The sequence below is a fragment of the Nicotiana tabacum genome, chromosome 15 (assembly GCF_000715075.1).
Source record: "Nicotiana tabacum cultivar K326 chromosome 15, ASM71507v2, whole genome shotgun sequence".
NCBI classification, from domain to species: Eukaryota; Viridiplantae; Streptophyta; class Magnoliopsida; order Solanales; family Solanaceae; genus Nicotiana; species Nicotiana tabacum.
The window spans coordinates 117239469-117262518 of NC_134094.1; the positions used below are offsets into that span (position 1 = coordinate 117239469).

At 34.5% G+C, this 23050-nt stretch overlaps 2 protein-coding genes and 1 pseudogene across 3 annotated transcripts; 1 reads left to right on the forward strand and 2 right to left on the reverse strand.

The window, feature by feature from the left end:
* Nucleotides 1–1058: 1058 nt before the first annotated feature.
* Nucleotides 1059–2873, reverse strand: LOC107795047 (protein NEGATIVE GRAVITROPIC RESPONSE OF ROOTS-like). Its single transcript, XM_016617613.2, has 3 exons — nt 2655–2873; nt 2490–2562; nt 1059–1543 (listed from the first exon to the last, which is right to left on the reverse strand). Exons 1-3 carry the CDS (start codon nt 2658–2660, stop codon nt 1059–1061), a joined length of 564 nt encoding a protein of 187 aa, XP_016473099.2. The 5' UTR covers nt 2661–2873.
* Nucleotides 2874–9220: 6347 nt separating this feature from the next.
* Nucleotides 9221–15395, reverse strand: LOC107795046 (putative nucleoside diphosphate kinase 5). 2 transcript variants are annotated; one of them, XM_016617612.2, is made up of 6 exons: nt 15181–15395; nt 14939–15031; nt 13720–13944; nt 12307–12414; nt 11555–11664; nt 9221–9586 (listed from the first exon to the last, which is right to left on the reverse strand). In XM_016617612.2, exons 2-6 carry the CDS (start codon nt 15016–15018, stop codon nt 9558–9560), a joined length of 552 nt encoding a protein of 183 aa, XP_016473098.1. In that variant the 5' UTR covers nt 15019–15031; nt 15181–15395; the 3' UTR covers nt 9221–9557. The 2 variants fall into 2 exon arrangements, with proteins under 2 accessions (XP_016473098.1, XP_075087247.1); XM_075231146.1 differs by lacking the exon at nt 15181–15395 and having other exon boundaries at nt 14939–15157.
* LOC142170091 (small nucleolar RNA U3) lies at nt 10725–10907 on the forward strand (annotated as a pseudogene).
* Nucleotides 15396–23050: the final 7655 nt, after the last annotated feature.

Here is a 23050-nt window from a genome sequence, read left to right on the forward strand (position 1 = left end):
TATTTGAAATTAAGCAATTTAGTCCCCCTGTTAAAACTTTGATCTTATGTTACCCTGCCAGTTAGTAAAACATCTCATATTTGCCTCACCCGTTAGGACTCAAGGACAAAATTGAGACTTTTTCCTAACGACAAAGATGATATTAGACCAAAAACTTAACGGATAGCAAAGTTCTTCAATTTTGGAAGGTCTATCTACATTTCCAAGACGATAACTGCAAATGAAAAAAATAAGTTTTGGTTAGCTAGAATTAAGCTAAAATTTTGTTTTTTCTTAAATATAAAAATTATTGAATGTTACTTACAATCAGAATCGGTTTTCACCCATTTAGATCCATCATTAAAGATTTTCTCTAGTTTTTTCCCTTCTTGCTCTTCCTTTTGTGGATGTTCGTCCTCTAAATATCTCTTTGTTGATGTCCGAGAGGCATTTTGAGGGCTTATTTTCTTGGAAAGCATTGTCCTTAAAAGCTGCAATTGTTAAATGCACGTTGTTACTAATACAAGATTAAGTTGTTAACAAAAAATTAGTGAGGATGCAGTTAAGAAGGTATAGACTCAAAGTTTTTGTCAGAAAATTTATTTATATTTGTGAAAAATCACGAGAATTTTAATAAGTATTAAATTTTTGAACCATAATTGTATGCAAAATAAGCATGTCTTGCATGAACAACTAGAGGATATCAATCGATCCTGACCCCATAAGCGGGATCAAACATATTACTGTAAGAAGCAAAATCACATATTTCTTCTAGAGAAAGAACTCACAGTATGAGTCTAGTTTATTGATACATTTTGAGAAAATCCATAAAGGTTGCATCTCTTGTGAATATGAATCCAGGCATAAAGTTCAACCCTTCAAGTAATTTCTGCATTTCCTGCATAAAACATTAATAATTTCACTCTTGAAATCCGACTTCATCACATAAATTGGGACAAATGGAGTAAAAATGTTCATTGAAGATTTAGATTGTGTATTTTCAGTGTAGATACAATAGCAATATATTAATACCTCATCAATTGTGTTAGCACTTTGATCATCATAGTACTTGACCATTTCTAAGCAGTAGATAATGCGCAAACGAACATTTTCTTGAGAAGAAAAGAAATGGATTTCTTCCCAATTGATTTCTTTTTGTTCTGCTTATTGCAAACATCTTTGCATCTTCCTATAATCACTCTTATAGTTCTGTCAAGTTCTTCCTCGTCATAATCAAAATTGTCTGAATTAGTACTGCTAAATCTGCTGGAACTAATCCTACGATCAACTTCCAAACTTGAAGGACAATTAAGAAATCTGTCCAATGGAAAAATATAATCAGCATTATTAGCAGCCGGTTTTCGGGATAATAATTTTGTTAACTCTTTTTGTAATTTGCCAACTTCTTCAGGTGTGAATTCTGCTAAATCTGGTGAATTCTCTAGTATTTCGTCCTGGTGATGATCATTTTGTAATTTGCCAACTTCTTCACTGCTCTTAATGCCAAAAGTTCCAATTGCCAATAACGAATCTGGCCAATCTTTGAACTCTTCATTTGTTTGATCTGTGACCAAAATTAAACACTCAATCAAACAACTTAAAGAGACAGTCCAGCATTTTCTCAAATTTCGAAAATTTATTGTCTACTTTTGGTTAAAGTATAATGTAGTATTTGAGGAAATTAGTATGCATCCCCCACGTGAAAAAGCCTCCTCAATATATGCCGTTGCCTAATCAAGCTTGTTATATGCCACGTTAATTAAGGATTAGGAGATTTAGTAGAAATCTCTGTTTATCTGTTCTATCATTTGTCACACAATTTGCAGATAATATAATGAAGAATCACAGTACTTTAATTACTTACAACATTGACTACATTATATTAAGAAGACCTTAAAGATTTCACTACCAGGGACAGAGCTGCATATATATGTCGAAAGATGGTCAATCGAATACTATTTGCAGGAAAATTGTAGTGTATACGTAGGTCAAATATTACTTTTCGGCAGACGTATATTAAAACTACACGTGTAAATGTCGTGGTAGTTTCTCACATTGATCTTTTCAACCCGGCCCCTTATCCTTCCCCATAAATGTTTGAGAGGGAAAAAAAAATTCTTTAACTTACTTCTAATATAACTTCTGTGGTAAATGAGAATAGCAATGTCAATAAAATCCAGTGAAATCCCATAAATGAGGTGTGAGGCTGATAGTGTATATGCAATTGGTAATAGACCCTCGGTTCAATGAACGATGAAAAGAAACAGTAACAACAACAACATACTAAGAAAACCGAAGTAAAAGATAATAAGAGAACAACATGTATTAGTAATAGCAATCTAGGAATAAGGAAAATACCAAACTAACACTTAATACTACTGGTATGGAAAAGAAAAGAAAAATGCTCGACTACCTACTAACTACTATACAGTGCATGCATGTCTTAGGAAAAGCTGCACTAAAGGAATTGAGTTTGGTTTTGCTAATAGGAGAAGGAGAAGAAGGCTTACTTGTGATAGGGACTGCATTAGTTTTTCTGCTTCTTTGTCCCCCATTTAACTTATTGTGCATCCAGTTAAAGAACTGCAAGCCAAAACAGAGTAAATTTATCAACCTAGCAATATATACAGCTTTAGAATAATTGCTGCAACTGTTATGCTAATTAATTAACCAACCTTCATATCCTAAAATGAATCTGCTGATGATGTTTGAGAAGTTGGTAATTGGTGGACAGTAGAAGAGAGTTGAGAAAGGAGCTTTAGAAGTAGTAATAAATAAATATTGGTATTGAGTTTGTCACTCTCTTATAGTATTATTGAGTCAACTATTAGTACTTAGTAGTACTAAAACATAGACCTATTAGTTTCTATTACTAGCACAAGACATTCTCTTCTCTTTTTATATGGACAAAAGTGAAACATGCAAATTTGCCTATGTAGAATAAAGATAATATATGCACACAAATAGAGGAGTAATGTGCGCGCACAGTATAGTACTTGAGTGACCACACTGTTGAAAGAGGAATGCGTGGCTATGATACCTTCCAGTAGATTCAAGATTAATGCTAATCTTTAGGCATTCTTCTAGCTTTTAAGTATGGATTTAATTTAACTAATTATATACACTGATAGTGTGAAAGTGAGTTTTGGTGTAACTGATAAAGTTGTTGTCGTGTGATTAGGAGATCACGGGTTCAAGCCGTGGAAACAACCTCTTGCAGAAATGCAATATAAGACTATGTACCCCGCGCATAGCGGGAGCTTAATGCACCGATTACCCTTTTATATACATTGATAGTGTAAAGAACTTTCACGCTATTGATATATTTTAACTAGTTATAACATATTACTTGTCTCGTTTTTTCAGGTTACTAATGCTATTTACTAAGAATATTTACATGTATTAGGTGACCGTGTAAACATTCTTTTACATTATCAGTTAATGAATGTCGAGAATCAATCTCAAAGAAAACATTTGTTATCCAACGGTTGTTGTCACGCCACGACCTGTATGACTAGCCCTCTTAGTGACACCAATAGTAACACAAATATCTCCAACTTAATTAATATGCATTACTAGTAGCTAGTTTGCTTTCAAATCTCATTCTTGAATTTTATTTTCTTATTATGGTGTAGGTTGTGGGTCTATACGAAGTAGTCTCTCTACGTATACAAGGTGGAGATAAGGTTTACGTACATATTATCCTCCTCAGACTCCACTTGTAAGATTTTATTGGACTTGTTATTATTATCATGTCAACCATGGGTTAAAGAGCTAAATTAAATAAGAAAATTTTACCTCCTATAACAAAGGTATACACCATATTTATTATAAACTAAAATTATTTTAAAATATTATTTTCTATAGCTACCTTTTATATTTTATAACAAAATAAGTATTTTATTGTATATACTACCATTGAGGCATGAAATACGCTATTTATATGTTTTCTCTCTCTTAGATAGCTGGACATACCTATATTTAAGGGATTGTCGTTACTGCATGAATACATGACGCGAATATATGTGAATACATGCGCGTACAATTGTATTAATTAATACAGCAACACGAATATATGTGAATACATGCGCGTACAGCTGGACTGCCTTGATTTTAGGCGCTTTTTACTGTTGTATTCATGAATACATGGTACGAATACATGTGAATACATGCGCGTACAGCTGGACTGTCCTGATTTTAGGTGCTTTTTGCTATTGTATTCATGAATACAATACCGCGAATACATGTGAATACACTATCGTAACAACTGAATAGTAGCTATAGGAAGTAATTATGTATATGATAGCTATAGGGAGTTAATAGCCACTAAACAATAGTGGTTTTTGAAAATTTCTCATTAAATAACCAACAAATCGACAAAGAAAGATTATTCTTTTCTTTCTTTTGTTCATTTAGGGGGTCAATATATTTTGTTATCCTTAATACATTCCTTCCACTTATCAGCAAAGGCATTAACATGCCGGTTAATTATCATTAGTGGTCTAAGCACGCCAGGAATAAGAGAAAATCCAATCAGAATTACATCGGATATATTCTGCCTTTTTAGGCATCCCTTAAATTACATTTTATATGACACTGACAATTTTAGCATAAAAATTGTGAAATTTCGGGGAAAAAAATGAATTTTTTAAAGTAAAAATGGTATTTGGAAATTAAAGTTGTGTTTGGATATGAATACAATTTGGAGCTATTTTTGAATTTTTGTAGGTGATTTGAAATGAAAATATTGAAAATAATTTTTTGGAGTTTTTTTTTTTTTTTTTTTTATTCCCTCCCAAATTAGGAAGATCTATAGTGTTTCCACATTTTCCCTTCAGCGTGACTCGAACTCAGGACCTAACGGTCGTGGGTGGAGGTGCTTTATCAACTAAGCAACCCTCACTTGTCTTTTGGAGTTTTTCAAATATTGAAAATTCTGAAATTTAACTTCAAGTGAAATTTAAAATTTTTATGATCAAACACTGATTTATAAAAAAAAAAAAATCGAAAAAAGTGAATAAGAAGAACGACGCATTTCTGTATTTGAGAACTCTTTGACTATAAACTTCACATGATCACAATCTCTGTTGATACTTTTGATATGTGTAAATAATCTTTCCTTTTTTCCAAAAACGTTGTGTCTACTGACCAGACTCCAGAGCCACAAAAAAGGGCCAGTCGGTAAGAGACACAGTGACTGAGGGATGTTTGGTTGTCAAAGAGCAGTTGGACACAAGTATTTTTACGGATATGAATAATAATCTTTTGAAGTTCAATTAGCACTTACTGGCCATTTCTCTTTGGACTTTAGCTAAACAACTAGCCAAAGGAGAAAAAAACTCAAAAAGGTTCTTCTACATAGCCCTTGAAATAAAAGTAGAAAGTACAATAATTATATGGTGTCTTTTCCCCATTCTCCAGTTCAATACTCCATTTCAATTTAGACCATAAATTTAAGAATATAATTTACTTTTTTTAACTCCGTTCTCAATCAAAGTGCACACATATAATTTAAGTTAACCCAAGAGTGCTCTTTATTACTCCCTTCGATTCACTCTAATTGATTTTTTTTTTATTTTTATATATATTAAGGAATTCATCTTTTAGCATTAATTAACAATAAAATTGATCATATTAACCTTAGTTTGTTCATTGAAACTATAGCAAATATTCCGAAGTTATTTACTCCAAAGACAACTTTGAAAAAAAAAATTAAATTCCTTCTTGATATTTGAAAAAATCAAATATCGTAGACCTCAAAAAAAGGTTTAAAAATCGATTAAAATGAACCGGATGGAGTAATAAGTAATCCGTAATAAATGTCATGAATCGTGATAATTCACAATTAGCGATTTAAAATTTTGAATTCATTTAATTAAGCACCTAATTAATCCTCTCCAAGAAATAATAAAAGAAAGGACCACAAATAAAAGAGAACGTGGAGATAGAACAGCACAAGTCGCAACAAATATAAAGCTCATTGATTATGTCAGATTGACACGTGTATGAAGTCGAGGTTTGGTTGACTTGCCTTTCATACATTGACAAGAGTAGAACAACTACTATAGTAGTATAATTTTTGAAATGATTGGATTTCAATTTTTAATAATATGCACAGTATCTTGTTTTTAAAGAATTAGTGGTGATGATTAACCCTCTCTTTTATATCTATCTAAACCATATGTACGTTTAGTTCATGAAGTTTCTATGAGGAGACAATTAGCATGTGATCATATGCCTTCTTCACTCTAGATAGATCTATCTTGGCTCATAATACACCTACCGGTAGTTTGATAGGATATTTTAGGAAAAATAATATATATATTAGCGATGTTATTATTAATTCTTTATTTAATACTTCATCTATTCTGATTTATGTGAATTTATTTTCTTTTTGGTCCGTTCAAAAAAAATGATTCATTTCTAAATTTGGTAACAATTTAGCTTAAACTTACAATTCTATCATTAATGAGTGACTTTTATAACCATACAAATACTCTGACCCCCTTTTGACTTGTTTAGGACCATAAATTCTAGAAGTCTTCATTTTTTCTTAAACTCCGCGCCTAATCAAACAGATTCACATAAATTGGAACGTAGAGAGTATTATTTTTCGACCTATGTATAATTAATACTTGTAATAGTTATACACCATATTCAGTACTTTTTTTTATACGTAGCAATACCAAATTTTTTAATACGTTGATAAGCATGCATGTATAAAGATAGAAGTGCTCTTACAAAACTTTTTCCAAAGAATGTGGGGGCTATTTTTGTAAACAAATAACATTCTTTTTTAAAAATAATGCAATACATGTTATTTTTAATATACTAAATAAAATAGTTGATAAGAAATAATCTCAGCTTAACTAATCTTATTATTACTAATATACCTTATTCAGTATTATTCTTATAAATCCTACCAAACAACCCCTTATATTCTTTTAAGTCATAGAGTTCAAAGGTCGTGGCTGAGCCATGACTTTCAATAAGGAAAGTCAAAATATATATATATAAAAAAAACATGCAAAAAAAAAAACTATTTAAGGGAATTCAATGTGAGAAGTACCACAACACAAATACTTTTATTTTTGGTACAGACACATTTGTTGCCAAGTTAGGAATCTTTAAAAGTTAATCAACTGGAAAGTAAGTATTCAAATACATATAATAAGAACTCTTTGGCGTCACCAAGTTCGTCATTGAAGATTTTAGACCACAAAATGCTTAAAAAATTAATTGCAACAACTCAATTAGGAGTTTAGGACTAAACAACGAAGGGATCTTTTTTACCTCGAGATTAACGTAAGACTGAAAAAAGAGATTAGTGGAAAATTAACACTCCTACCAAGAAAGGTTAATTTAAAAGTTTAAGTAAAGAAAGGCCATGTGAGTAAACTACTAGAATCCTAGTGACTTGCAAAGTCATATCTTGCTAACTAATATCGAGAGACTTTGCCAGATGTGGAATGTTCTTAACCTTACTTCAATTAAACTAAGTCATTATATGATGTGGACTTGTCTCCTCCATAATAAAGTGCCTTTATTCTCGCTTTGATGACTAGCTCTCTTTTCATTGGATCTTTCCAATTATTGTTTTAATCTCCTAAATGTGATTTTAAACGGTTTACTTTGCTTGATGGTCCCTACGAAATTCTTAGGGGGCGTCTCGACATAAAAACTATAAAATTCCGGGAAAAAATAATTGTTTTTAAGTTGAAAATGATATTTAAAAATTAGAGTTGTGTTTGGACATCAATACAATTTGGAGCTATTTTTGAATTTTTGTGAGTGTTTTGAAGTGAAAATTTTAAAAAATAACTTTTGGAAATTTTTCAAATTCCGAAAAAATTCTGAAATTCAATTTCAAGTGAAATTTTAAATTTTAATGGCCAAACAATAATTTAAAAAAAAATAAAAGAATCTTTTTTATGGCCGCCCTTAGCTACGCCAAGCTGCAAAACAGGAAATGAGTTGACAGAGGCTATTCAATCAATGCTAGGTTTTAGGTCTTACTTTATTCTTAGGAGTTTGTGCTAATACTTAGCTCCTGCCATAGTTTTGGTTTTATTTTTTCAAAATACAAATTAAAAATATCGTTTGTTTATAAAATATGATCATGTTTTGGATAAAAATTCAAAAAATTTCAAGTTTCCAAAAACTAGTTTATGATAGGTTTTGGGTGAAATATTTTCTTCTACTCACAAAACTTCAACTTTTCTTTAAATAAAATACATATCCAAATACAACTTCAACTTTCAAAAATTATTTTTCGAACACAATTTCAAAAACTCTTTTTTCAAATTTCTATCAAATCTATGTCCAAACACTAGCTTAAATTCATATCCCTGTCGATCACTTGACAAGTCGTACACTGCCACGCTCTTTTTAATTTGATAATGATAGTGTTCGGATCAACTCGTATACATTATGATTATTTCACTAAATACTTGTTATCTCTCACTATCATATATTATAACGAGTAACTATGTCTACCAAAACCTGGATAAATGAGAAGAAATCCCATTTTAAGCTAACTTGCTCAACCAATGTTCTGTCCTTCCTATATTTACTAAACCAAGAAACAATTACTTAGTGCTCCGATTACCGGTGGTGGTCAAAATACAAGGGATGAATCAACGATAATAGTTGAAAGGAGAATGACGTGTAAGTAAGTCAAAACCTACTATAGAAAAACTAGTAATATAGCCACGCCTTGAAAGCTCAAACCTTGTTACGTCTGTGTAACACATGATCAAAATGTGTAAATTGGAAATCATCCGGCTTTTTAAACCAAAGGGACTGAATTAACAAGCTAATAATGAAGGAAATCACCTGGTGTGAAAATCTGTTCTTTCATATGATATATTGATACTGATCCACTAAGATACTCTGCGCCACCAATAACAACAACAAACCCATTATAATCCCACGAGTGGGGTCTGGGAAGGATAATGTGTACGCAGATCTTACCCCTACCTTATAGAGGTAGAGAAGCTATTTCCGATAGACACTCGGCTCAAGGAAAGAAAAAAGAAAGCTAAGATACTCGGCGCCATGGTTCCCAAAATGTTGCATGTCCATGGTACATATACCACATGGTGGGGGAATTCCCACAACATTCAACGCTCAACTCCACAAATGTGTCTGAAAGATCAAGATGCCAATTGCAGCAAAGAGGGGAACAAACAAGAAATGGCTGGTAAACTGCATAGACAGATCCAAAATTTAAACTATGATGTAGTCAAACTTTAAGGTTTTTAATACTGAACTCATTGTAGTTTCTATACTAGTTTAGAATTAATATTTGATGACATTATACTGTTTTTCACACACACACATTATATATGTTCCATATCGAAGATACTGACAACTCTACCCATATAACATACGCTCCATCCGTCTTCGGTTAACTGCCAAGATAGAAGTCTACTGTCTCACCCCCAGTAACCATTCTGCTAAGCTTGATCTTGCAGGATATAGCATCTCAGAGCGCAACTCTAATTAGGTGAGCTGTATCAAACTTGTTCATAGAGGAATCTCAGTGGCATAGAATCCTTCTTCAAGAATTCCTAACCTTATAATTCATCATGCTTAGATACATGTCCTGCAGTAGGAAATGAATTTTGTGAACAGAAATCAGCCAAAGAATCTTGATGGCAACAAGTATACAAGTTAATTACAAAACTTATAATTCCATTTTCGTAGTTCATTTTCATTGGAAACTGGAAAACAATAAACTCTCTTGCACTTCAAAAGAGAAAATTATGTTCAAGCAGCTAAATTTGTTTCCACTTTTCTTACTTCACTTCCACATTTACAAGCACCCGGTCCAAACTCCAGAAACTATTAGTTTTGGCGTCTCTCAACACCCCCGGAATAAAATAATTGACCTCATATGCAAAAACTCAAAAAAGTAATTTCTTGCAAAGTTTCTCCATTCTTAAAATGGAAGACAGATATATGGAGGTGATCAGTTTTGATTTTGAAAAGATACACAGCAGATACTTCTGACACCAGATTTATTTCCTCTCTGTTTCGCCTTTCCGGTCTTCCCGCAGTTCTACTTTTTAGTCTCTTTGATTCTTGTTTCCATTTTACTTTAGTTAGAAGAATCTACATGGAGTTTACATCTGTATATCAACCAAGCAAAAGACTAGCGCTTTTTTTTTTTCTTCTTCTTCTTTTTGTTTGCGGACTAGCGCTTTTTTTTTCTTCTTCTTCTTTTTGTTTGCGGCGGGGATTGGGGAAGGGCGTTTAAATTGGAGAGAGAGGACATTTTTCTAGTTCTCCAAACAACTTCTAAAGAAGCAGCAAAAGTAAAATATCAAATAAGAAATTGGTTTTCAGGATACTTCCATCAAAATGAAGGGCTATTTTTGCACTTTCTGTTCAGGCATTACAGAATAATTTCGTCCCTTCTTATCGTGTTCAACACATTTTTAATCTTATACAATTTGGAAATTAGCTAATTTGGTCCATATTATGCTGAAGTTGAACAAATTAAACAAAAATTTCTAACCTTATGGTCCAGTGACCCTCCCCAAAACCCCCCAGAAAGAGTAAAAATAAGTGCCAGACATAGACCCTCTATAACCTCATCTCCAATCCTGGAAATTTAATCTAGTTCGTAGAGGGTTGAGCATACATTCGTAATAATTTTACAGGTTTCAAAGAAGCGTTTAGAAGTTTAAGGGAAGAAGCAACGGAGATGGGGCACTGGGTGGCAAAAGCCGGTGTAACTGTTAGAATCCTCGTTTCTGTTAATCCAAGTGGCAGAAGAAAACCAAGTCTGGTTGATGAGACATGGCCATTAGACCAGAGCATGATTAACAGCTCCCACGGCCCTCGGGTCATGGCGCAGTAGATGATCGTTCTCAGCCCCTAACCATGGTTGCTGGGATGGTCTAATGGCTGTCCGACAGACTCTTTAAATCTTTAAAATAAAATAAAAAGTGGCAGAAGAACTAATTTCACTTGTCTCAATCTAAACGGTTAAATGTGGTAAATCTGAAAGCAACTTAAAGTAATTCGGCCATACTGATAACTAATAAATGCAGTTTACTCAAAAGTTAAAGGTGACAATTTTTCCGGGCACCAAATACAGCCGATCTCTCCCTCACCGTCTCTTACGACATGCATCAGACCCACACTAAAGAATTTGGACAAGAAGACTTCATAATCAGCTACAGAATGCAGATAAAACTACACTATCATTTTATGCAAAAATAAACAATTTGGATGATAAATATCAAATTAATGCTTTATTTCCTTTCTTGCACCCATTTGTTCGGCCAAGAAAATCTCAGAGGAGACTAGTACCAAAAAAAGTAGGAGTAATTTGCAGTTGGTATAAAAATAACAATTCAAGAATTTCATGCAGGATTTAAAAAGTAACGACTGCTGACCAATATGTCACAGCCAGCAAAAACGAATATCATCACATGTCACACCTAAAAAGAACGTGTATCATCACTCTTTTTCTTTTTCATTGGAAAAAGTTGGGAAAAAGAGACCTCAAGAACAAAGTGCATAACCATAATCAGAAACATGCATAAAATGGGCTAGTAGTGACCTGATGATGTCCTTTCAAAGAAAAAGGATATTTCCCGGGGAGCAGACTGAGGTGAGTCAGAACCATGAACACAATTCTTCTGTAAATCCAGCCCACATATGGCTCTGACACTGAAAGTGATAAAGACACAGGTTAAAGAAACATATGTCTTGCCAAGAATTAACAAAATCAAGAATTAACAAAAGTCTGACATTGTCAAGGTAAAAAGTATCACCAATAATTTTTTTCTGTTTGGATATGTATAGGTATTTTATTAATGAAAACAACACCAAGTAGGTGCCGTTACAAGTAACTCAGACTGTGAACTCCTTTAACTACGTATGGGGTCAATAAAGTCGTAGGCATTACCAACAACTTCAACATCTTCAATTGTAGAGATAGAAAACAAAACTGCAAAAGCTCATAACGTAGAAAGTAAGACGAAGTTAGCTGTTTCAGATAAATCTTTAATATATGTGGGAGGAGAAGAGTCGCAAAATTTGCAAGAATATCAGTAAACGCAATAATGTAATACCATGAAGGAGACAGCTTCTTTGCAGAAATGCAACCTCAGACTAAGGGAATTCGAGAGTTACACATACTTTACAACGTTTCAATTTTCAAAAGCAAATCTTTGAGAAATGCATTTTTTACTGAGTTAAACTAAGGCAGTACCCCTTATTTTGTAAGGAAGACAAACTCCTGCTATGGCTATCTACTTAACTTTCTAATCTTCTAATTGTATGACCTATGTAATAATAACAGGAAGGTACCTGTGAGGATGAGTAACCTTTGCTTTGAGTGGGTCTGTTGGACCAATTAGTGCACGCCAGTCAGCTATGGCATTCCCTTTCTCCAAAACCATTATCAACAATGGACCACTGATGATAAATTGGTCAATCAAGGAAAAAAGTAGTAAATGGATGAGAAGGGAGGAGCAGTCTGCAAAAATTCTCATGAGAAATCAGTCCACAAAACTATTCTAAATTCAAGATCCCAAAAGACAGATCTTTACTAATTTCGCTACTTCTGTCACTGAAATGAAATGATTATCAAGTTGATAAATGAAAAAATACCCTTTTTCTCAATAACTGAAGGGTTTATTTGAAATGGATGAAAAGGTTACCAAGCTGGTGTTATATCACTTATATAAAACTGCATCTTGAAAGCACTCAAAGAAGATTCACATATCTTTCTATGTTATTTACTTCTTTGATAGAAGAGCTTTCTATATCATTTCTTACAAAATTATATCTCTAACGAACTCAAAAGATTCCAAAGCTTTCTATATCATTTACAAAACTTTATTGATGAAAATTTATCTTTTACAAACTTTTGTTTCAATCAATTGGGCCTCAACCCTCTGAATACACCAACAAAATAACTTAACACTTCCATGCATACTTAGAAGTTAGAACCCCTTCATTGATGATACGCATTCCAAAATTGGCTCTTTGCAAAACCTATCCCACTCCAAACGGCACATCAAACATGCTCCACCTCACAATGCAAAAGGAGGTGATTCACATATTTCTTCATCATTGTCACTCAGAGCTGAAAATGGCCTACCATGGAAACCGTCGTCCATCACCACTAGCTGAATAAGTAGTGAGTAGAAAACACTAAAGCTCTCATTTTTCTGCCTCCGCCAAAGAAGGGTATCCGCTTCCTGTCCCAAATATTCAGAAACATGTAATATAGAGAAAATTTGGTCGACCTATGCCACCTTCCAATCATCCCGATCGCTTATGAACCTCAATTCTAAATTCCAAGGTCTGAGTATGCTATTTTCTATTATACAGTTAGAAGCAACATATAATAGCTCCAATCTAGAGGCAGATGCAACAGTCAGTTTAGGCTGCAATCCCTTCAGGGATCTTGCAATAGTCAACATCGAATATCATCCATTTTCAAGAGGCAACAAATTGTTTCGGTAAATTCTCCATATAACAGTATAGATGTTCTCAACAACCACTTGAGATCAAATCAAACTAGCCTACAGCCTATATTATAAGGATGTTATTTACTTTTCCTCAAAGAACCAGTAAATAGTTTGAAGCAATAGATAAAAAGGGAAAAAGGAAAAAATAATGCAGCAGGACTAACAGGTACCTTGGCTAAGAAACAGAATGAGGCTTACTAGCAAATTCAGAATCAAATACCATCTCCAGACGGGAAAAGTTTACCTGGCCATGTATTCAACAAGGCTTGGAAAGAAGCTCCTTGAGGAGTGCTCAGCATAAAAGCTTTTCACATGATCCTCGTCAAGCTGAATGAACAATTCCTCAGTGATTTTGAATCCATGATCTAGAATTGTTTCCTTTATGGGATTTGTATAGTTTCCCGAAACCCCATCTGGCTTTATTATAGCCAGTGTCCTTTCTATTTCTGTAGAAGCATCTGCTGAACATCTGCAGCATTAGAGCATTGAAGAAAGAGAAGCATAGAACGTGAGTAATATAGGAAACAAAGGAGAACCATGGTCAACAAGTCGAACCCCTAAGAAGGGCATTCTCCGTACTCTCTTCTGTTTAATCATTTTAAGATTCATATAGCCAACTCCGACTGAAGATAGTGGAATGGACATAAAGAAATAATATGCAGACCTAACTAATTAGGAATTGAAGCATAGTTGCATGATTAATTTTTAAGTTACGAGAAATCTAAGTCCAGTGTGAGAGCAACAAAAAATAGTTACAGAATACACAATGATGGGGAAAAAGAACGATAAGAAAGAAGGCAAATACTGGCAAGAATTAACACAAAAAGATGGCCACACGCTTCAACATGATATTTGCTTTTCAGCATGTATTAGAGTAAGCAAAGGTCTGGGTTCGAATCTCACCGTCACCCATAATCAAAACAAAGTCAGGCCCGCATGTGAGCATAGGCGGATCCATGATTTAAATCCTATAGGTTCAACCTTCAAGATTTTTAGCATTGAACTCATTATATTTATAAAATTATAGGTTCATATCTACTATTTTTGCAATTTTAATAAATTTTTATATATGAATTTTTATCCTGCATCGAAAGTTATGGATTCAATTGAACCCGTCTGTAAAACACTAGGCCCCTGCACACGAGGGGCATGTTGAACACATAATTAAGTAGATAAAATCATGCTCGCCTATATTCTCCAGGAAAGCCAGAACCTTTGAAGTTACTTATACATCAATGAATTACGCCCTTAGTCCCAGAACTTGTTGGGGTTGACTTGGGCCGACTATATGAATCCTCTATCTACTCTACTCTATTCAAGCTCAGTACTAAATATTGCGTCTACTAAGGCAAATTAGGAAAGAAGAGTTACTTACCGAAGTAAAAAATTAATAATAATAATAACAGAAGCAATCAAAGAACACTAACAGCTAAAGTTAAATCCTTACTCTGCTCAGTACTCACCTGTTAGGAAGAGAGAGAGTGGACACTACGAAGAACGGAAGCAAGATTTTTGTGAAGAACGCAATGAGTTTATGAGTCATTTGAAGTGTCAAACTGAAAAGTAAAGATAACGTGTCATACGTTAGGCAAGATCATGATCAAATGGTACAGATATTAACAGTACAAGATAATTCAGGGTATAGCAGAAGCAATCAAGATCTGAAATTTTAATTGCACAATGAAAATCTGAGCTCAAAAAGTACCAAAATCTGAGCGAGCACCAAGCCAAATGTCCACTTTGGGGGGGGGGGGGGGGCTAAGAATAAAGACTCCATGAGGAAATAGTTGGGTACAGACAACGGGACAAATTCAGTTTGACTGAAGGGCGAAAATAGTTGGACTCGTAAATTGACAATCCATACTTTCCTTACGGACTAGCCTAGTCAACTAAAAAAAAACAAAAAGTAGAAATGACATCAGCTAGCCATTCTAGGGCTACTGTTTTAGATGGGAAAGTTACACCAAGCCTCAAATATTTACACCGTATTTATTATTCGTAACTATACTTTCAGTAAATTTACCATTCATAACTATAATTAAATTTTATAGCAAATTCGTAAAATAAGAGATTAATTATTTTGAACTGAAACAAGAGAGCAATAAGCTCTTATAGCTCGGGTGGTTAGAGCACTCGCATAGTTAATGAAGGTTAGTTCAACTCTCAACAAAAATATTTTATTTTTCTTTATTTTTGTATCTCGCCTTAGTTGTATTCGTTGTACGAACAAATACAGTTGATGCGAACGAATACAGTTGATACACATTGTATTCGTTGTGCGAAGTTGACACATGCTGTATTCATTGTGCATTTGAATACAAGTGATACAAGTTAGTAACAATTAAATAGTAGCTACAAATAGTAATTAGGCAAATTGTAGTTACTAGGCTCTAAACTATAGTGGTTTATGAAAATTTCTCTTTTAAAATTAGCCATTATATTCTGAATTTCAGTTTGTCAGTTTAATTTTTCAGGACACAATAAAGTTAAGGTGTTAGTTCAAATTTTCAGAACAAAATAAGTGTTGGCTAAACCCTGAATAGCAGTCCTAAAAATGGCTATTTGTGTACTTCTCCCCACACTAGTATTATATTGCATCATATTATCTTTTAAGAATTTTGTACATCGTTTAAAAAATATATTTATGTAATAACTTCAATCATAAAACATTTATCTAAACTGTCTTTTATTTCTTCTTAATATTCTTACTTAATTAATATTTTACTAATTGGAATCATGACAGTTGATTTTAAAAAAGAAATATCATCAAATATTTAAAGAATAAATCATGTTTCTTGAAAGCGACTGATATTTGAGATTGAATGAGTATTAAAGAACGCTAAGCAATCTTATCAGATTACTTTCGTACAAGTTAAATTATAGTCACTACAAAAAGTTGACATACGACGACATATTATAAACGCATTAAGTTGGATAAATGTCACAAAATCTTTAACCGATATTTATTTTATATTTAATGTAAATGTCGGAAATTTCAATATCGGTAATTTTTTGAAGTTTAAATAAATATCGGTAAAAGATTTGCGACATTTATTTACTGACATTTGCAAAAATGTCACTTTCAAATTTCCAACACATAGATTAATGTCGGCAAACGAATAGTGACATTTGTTTGAGACTTTTATCAAATGTCAGCATTGTAGTTTTTAGCTAATTGTTTGCGACTTATTTGAAAGTGTCGGAAATATTTGAATTATTATTGACATTTACGCAAATATTATTAATTCTCAAGACTATTTTTATTAATGCATCCTATAAAAAAAACATAAACTGGAATCATATGTAATGGAAACAGAAGCTCTCTATATAGTAATTTCAAGTACAAAAATCTGTAGTCTTTACAAGAAAACAATGTCATAATAAAATTATTTTCAATATTCAAACAGAATCTAACTAATTTTGAAACAACAATGGTTTTCTTCACTTCTTCAATTCATCTACCACTCTTTTTGCACTTCCTTCTGTAGCTTCCTCTCCAATTCAAACAGTATATCTTCGGTATACTTGATTTTCAAACTATTTTCTTAAAGTTTAACACATACAAAAATACCAAAGCATGCAATTGGTAATTTTTTTATTTTTTTTATTTTTACTATAGAGGCAAATAAAGATTGTCAAAACAAGGATTGCTATAAACTAGCAAATCCATCTCACCTATAATCAGCAACAATACTCCTAGCTAGAATAGAAGCCCCCTGCCATTTATCAATGCCCCCTTTTTAAAGATGAAATAACAAACTGGAACCAGCTACTCAACCAAACTTCACACATTTACACACCATAATTAGAACAAATGACATCCAATCGGTAGATAAATTTCATAAATGAGCTGAAACCAATAATCAACATCTCTGCAGGAAAAATGACCCGATAGGTCATCTTATGTTTCAAAATCTAATTATGCGCTTTGAAACCTTAAATACCTCATTTTAGCTTTTCTCGATTTGCGTGCGCAGACCGGATATTTTTTCGGAAAGTTTTTATATTAAAAACTAAGAAAATGTAAAACTTTTGCCTTAAAACCCATTTGAGTTGACTTCGGTCAACGTTTTGAGCAAATGGATCCGAATTTATTTTTTGACGGTCCCGGTGGATCCGTATCGTGATTTGGGACTTGGGCGTATGCCCGAAATCGAATTCGGAAGTCCCTAACTCGAGTTATCGCACTTTGTTGAAATTTAAAAGTTAAAGGCTTAATGACTTTGAAATGTTTCACCAATGTTTGATTTTTTGGATATCGGATCCGTATTTCAGTTCCGGAACCCGGTATAGGTCCACTACTATATTTATGACTTGTCTGTCAAATTTGGTGAGAAACGAAGTTGGTTTGACGTGATTCGGACGTCCGGTTATGAAAATAGAAGTTTCAAAGTTTTCTTGAAAATTTCATTTGATTTGGTGTTCAATTCGTAGTTCTAGGTGTTATTTTGGCGATTTAATCGCACGAGCAAGTTCGGATGATATTTTTAAACTTGTGTGCATAGTTCGTTTAAAGCTCCGAGGGCTCGGGTGAGTTTCGGATAGGCTACGGAGTGGTTTGGACTTAGAAAACTCAGCTGGTTCTGCAATTTCTGGTAACCGATGTCTGATCAGTGTTCGATTTGCGAACATTCCCCAATCCTGACAGGCTCGCATTTGCGAAGAGTACCTGGGTCAGCATGAGTTCGCATTTGCGATCAAGAGGTCGCAATTGCGGGAGGCCAGAGTTCGCATTTGCGAACAATACTTCGCATTTGCGAAGTGGGGCTGGGGCAGGCTTGGTCGAATTTGCGATCAATTTGGTCGTAAATGCGGAAGATCAATGTTCTCATTTGCAAACAAGTCATCGCAAATGCGATGAAAGCAGAGATGTGAAGGTCTTCGCATTTGCGATTGATTCTTCGCATTTGCGAACCCCAGGTCGCAAATGCGACATCTGCAACTAATCGAAATGGGACTTAGACGGGATTTTGGTTCATTCTCTCAAATTTTCAAAACAAGAATCCCTAGAGGCGATTTTTCAAAGAACCTTTCTTCCCCAAATCACTCGTAAGTGATTCTAAACTAGTTTCTTTCAATCTTTCACTACATTTCCTAATATTTCAACCAAAAATCTTGTGTTTTTATGGTGCAAATTGGGGGTTTTGGGTAGAATTAAGGATTTTTATAAAATGGGATTTTGACCTCAAATTGAGGTCGGATTCCAAAACAAGTTACATAACCAGGCTCAAGGGTGAATGGGTAATCGGGTTTTGGTCCGAATTTCGGGATTGGACCGAGCGGGCCCGGGAGTTGACTTTTGTTGACTTTTTCAATAATGACCTAAATTGAATCCTTTACAATCGTGGATAGTTCCTAAGGTTTTAATTTGAATCGTTTGGTTAGTAATTTGCTAGATTCTATTGGTTCGAAGGCTTGTTTGAAATGCAAAGTTGTGATTGAGCTTTGAAGTGGACCTTGGGAGCAAGGTAAGTGTCGTGGTTAACCTTGACTTGAGGGATTAAGACTTGTTTGTCTATTTGCTACATGTTTAGATGTTGGGTACAACGTATATGTGAGGTGACGAGTACTTATGCGTTGTGTCGGGTTAAAGCATGCGGGTGGGGACTTGTTCCTTGTAGTTTATTGCTTACTTTGATCTTGTTATCCATGCTTAGACTAGTTAATTACTAACTTGATCGTTCTTATCGTGTTTACGGGCTTTTTTGATAATTGAGTATTGATTACAAAGTTGAGATTGGTATTGTGGAACCATTGTTGAAGTAAGGCGTGTTCTTGTTGATTTTGTCTCCCTGCTATTACTTGTTCATTGTTATGTGGTAAGAGAGAGTGTTAATGCACGAAGGGTGATGTCGTGCCATATTATAAGTGTCAATACACGAAGGGTGATGTCCTGCCATATTGTGAGTATTAAAGCACGAAGGGTGATGTTCTGCCATATTGTGAGTGTTAATGCACGAAGGGTGATGTTGTGCCATGTTATGAGAGTTAATGCACGAAGGGTAACGTCGTACCGTATCTATTGATTTATATTGTGAGGCAGAGAGTAAAAGCACAAAGGGTGATGTCGTGCAGTATTATTGTATTATTGTGAGGTTGAGAGTAAAAGCACGAAGGGTGATGCCGTGCAATTTTCTTCATTGTGTTTAGTTGTTTTCATTGGTTAAAAGCAAGTTGATTGTTCTGGTTATCATTTCCGTTGTATCTCTTAAATCTTGTGTCCCTTTAGCATGTCCCCCTCATAATGGTACGTGTTTAACTTTTATTTGTTGTTATCTTGTACATATACTGTTATCTGGACAGTTTTATTATGTAGGTGTCTTGTCATAGCCTCGTCACTACGTCGTCGAGGTTAGGCTCGACACTTACAAGTACATGGGGTCGGTTGTACTCATACTACACTCTGCACTTCTTGTGCAAACTTTGTTACCGTCCATAGTTGTTCGTGAGGCGTAGCAACTTGGATTTGCTCATTGGAGACTCGAGGTAGATCTGCTGGCGTCTGCAGACCTTGAAGTCTCATTCTATTTTCCTAGGGGTCTCCCAGCATCTCCACTTCCCACATGAAACTATTTAAGTAGACTCACAAGCTGTCCATACTGTTCTTTAGTCAGGTTCACATTCCTTCCATCATCTTGGGTTCTATTTTCATTTTCCTTAGTGATCAAACCTTCATTAGAGGCTCCTTGTACACTTGTAACTATTCTTTTACCTTTATTGTATCTAGAGTTTTGGCCATGGTTCTGGCCATTTGGAAAATTCCTGGGAGTGAAGTTTTGGCTAGGATTCTGACCATTCTGTGGGTTACCATGTAGCTTGTAACATCTCTCCTTACTATGCCCTGGCGTCTTGCAGAAATCACATATGAGTCGAGCTCTAGGATTGCCATTGTAATTGTTATTTCCCGGGAAATTTGTCTTAAATGAACTTTGTCCTGATGTATTCACCATCTTTTCACGACCCGGAATTCTCACCTTCGGGACCGTGATGGCGCCTAACATTTTACTTGTTAGGCAAGCCAACGTTAGAGAACCGTTAAGTTAATTGTTATTCAGTTTCAACAAATAAAGTCAATTAAGCCAAAATGAAACAAAACCGAGAGCGGAATAACATATATGCCCATAATATCTACTACAATCCGGATTTGGAGTCACAACTCATAAACTTCTAATTTTTTCTACAAACAGAGCCTGAGAGAAATACAACTGTTTTGAACGAAAAGAAACAGTAAAATAGGGAAAATGAATGTGCTAGTCTTGGCAATGGGTTCATCATGAGTATGTTGTCTCAAACTACAGCGTAAACCTCGTTCAATCCCATAAGGAATTGTATCATTCTCCTATCTTGCTCAGTTTTGTACATACTCTCTTTTGCACCACAATTACAGGTACAACTACATTGAGTCCTCTTGTTCAGAGTAGTAAATTCCTCCCAGAGTTTTATCAACTTAGTATAATAGGCAGTAATGTCAAGAGTTCCTTGAGATGGGTCGTTGATTTCCTTCTGAATTTGATATAACCTAGCTCCATTGGTTTATTCATAACGATCCTCCAATTCCTTCCAAAGTTCAACATCATCATTCACATATTCTACACTGTCGGCAATTTGCTTAGAAAGCGAATTTAGGATCCAAGATGTCACCATATTATCACATCGCTCCCATTGGCGAAATTGTGGTGACAGAGGATCTGGTTGTTTGCACTCACCACTTATAAAACCTAATTTGCTCTTCACCGATAGCCCCCTCAATACACTCATTCTCTAAGACATGTACCATATTCCGTCAAAAGTAGTTAAAATGAGCATATATAGCTCCGGGATTGTCAGATGGGTGAAGATACATATGGTCACTTGGATCGATCCCTGTGCTTGGCGCAGTAACAGTAGCAGTAGTTTCCACTCCAGTTGAATTCTCTTGGTCTACAACAGCCATGATTGAGTGAAATTAATGAAGAAAAAGAAAGGAATTTCAATTATCAGAATTTCTGATGGCAATTTACTATGACGCAAACGAAAACCCCAAAATTAGGGCAAAACTAGAAATCTGCTAGAATCGAACAACGAGATGAATCAAAAGATAAAGACGCAGGGAAAGATAATGTGCGGGATTAACCTCGCTCTGATACCATGTCAAGATTGACACTGAGAATCAGTGTGAACGAGCTCGGCCATACCTGCAATGGTGAAGTGGTGAAGCTTCTAGAACTCAGCATAAGAGAAGGGAAGAAGAGAGACGAAATTGATGAAATAAAGCCTAAGCTTTCATTGATAGAAGTACACATTATATATACACACGCTGCCGGCTGGCACACTAAAACTATTACAATAACTACTAACTAACGGACCTAACTAACAATAATACTGCCTAATTGACTTAAAGATTAAATAATATCTCAGTAAAAGTGATTTCCAAGTACTTACTTGAGGTACAAGCATATATCAACAACGGCACCACGTATGTGTAAGCCCTCGTCTACGACAAGGATAATCAATTATTTCCAATCGACTACTGCATATTTAAGATTTAAAAGGGACTTAGTGATTTATTTAATATTAAATCCAGTTGGCTGTTGAATCATATTTCACTTTGACTTATTCTCCCCTTTGATACAAAGTACATGAATCTCTCCTGTCGCGTTTTCTAATTATGGAAGAGTCAGCTGCTTTTACGTTCTCATCATTTCAATAAATCATTTGAACTGTGAAAAGTTTTCGATATTAAATTACCACAATGATTTGCTACTCTCTTTTTTTTAGAGAATAAGTTGATCAATACATAATATAATTAACTTGGATTCGTCTCACAGAGGGGCGGACGCAAATGGGTGGAAGCGATGTTCATCGGAAAAAAATACTAAATGTTTATACTAATATTTTGCAAAAACGAGGCAATGTATAGTAATGACACCGCTTCATGGAAAAGAGTATTTCTTGATCCACTGATCAAGCTCATATTTGGGTTTGTAAAGGTTGTAGGTTTGAGGCTCGACCTATATATTCTAATTTTTGAAATCTTTGAGCAAGTATTTTTGTTAAATCTGAGGCTAAAGAAAATTGAACCTATACTTGTTGGGTATGTGTGAACAAAGTCTCACATGGAAAGTAGAAAGGAAAAAGATTCTACTTATGGAGTTGGATACTTTTAATGGTGTAAGGCATTTTGGGGAAACCCGTGCGGGCTTGGTCCAAAACGGACAATATCACATCATGTTAAGAGTATTTTTAGGCCGTTTTATCCCAACAATACTTCCTTTTGCAACAATATCAACTAAACCATTGGGCCAAGGATTTCAACTTATAGGAAAATGATATTAAATAACGGAGAAGGGCCAAAAATACCCCTAACGTATGAAAATGGCTCACAAATATCCTCCTTCCACCTTTTGGTCTAAGAATACCCTTAACATTTGTTTTTGGCTCATGGATACCCCTCAAACTAACAGCCTAAATCTTGCTCAATTTGGCTCTTTAAAATAGCCAGGTAGCCTATTATGATTTGCCTCATTTTTTAATTTAGAATTAAAATAAAACCCACCCATTTTTTAAACCCGCTCCGCTTTTGACCCATTTTTTAA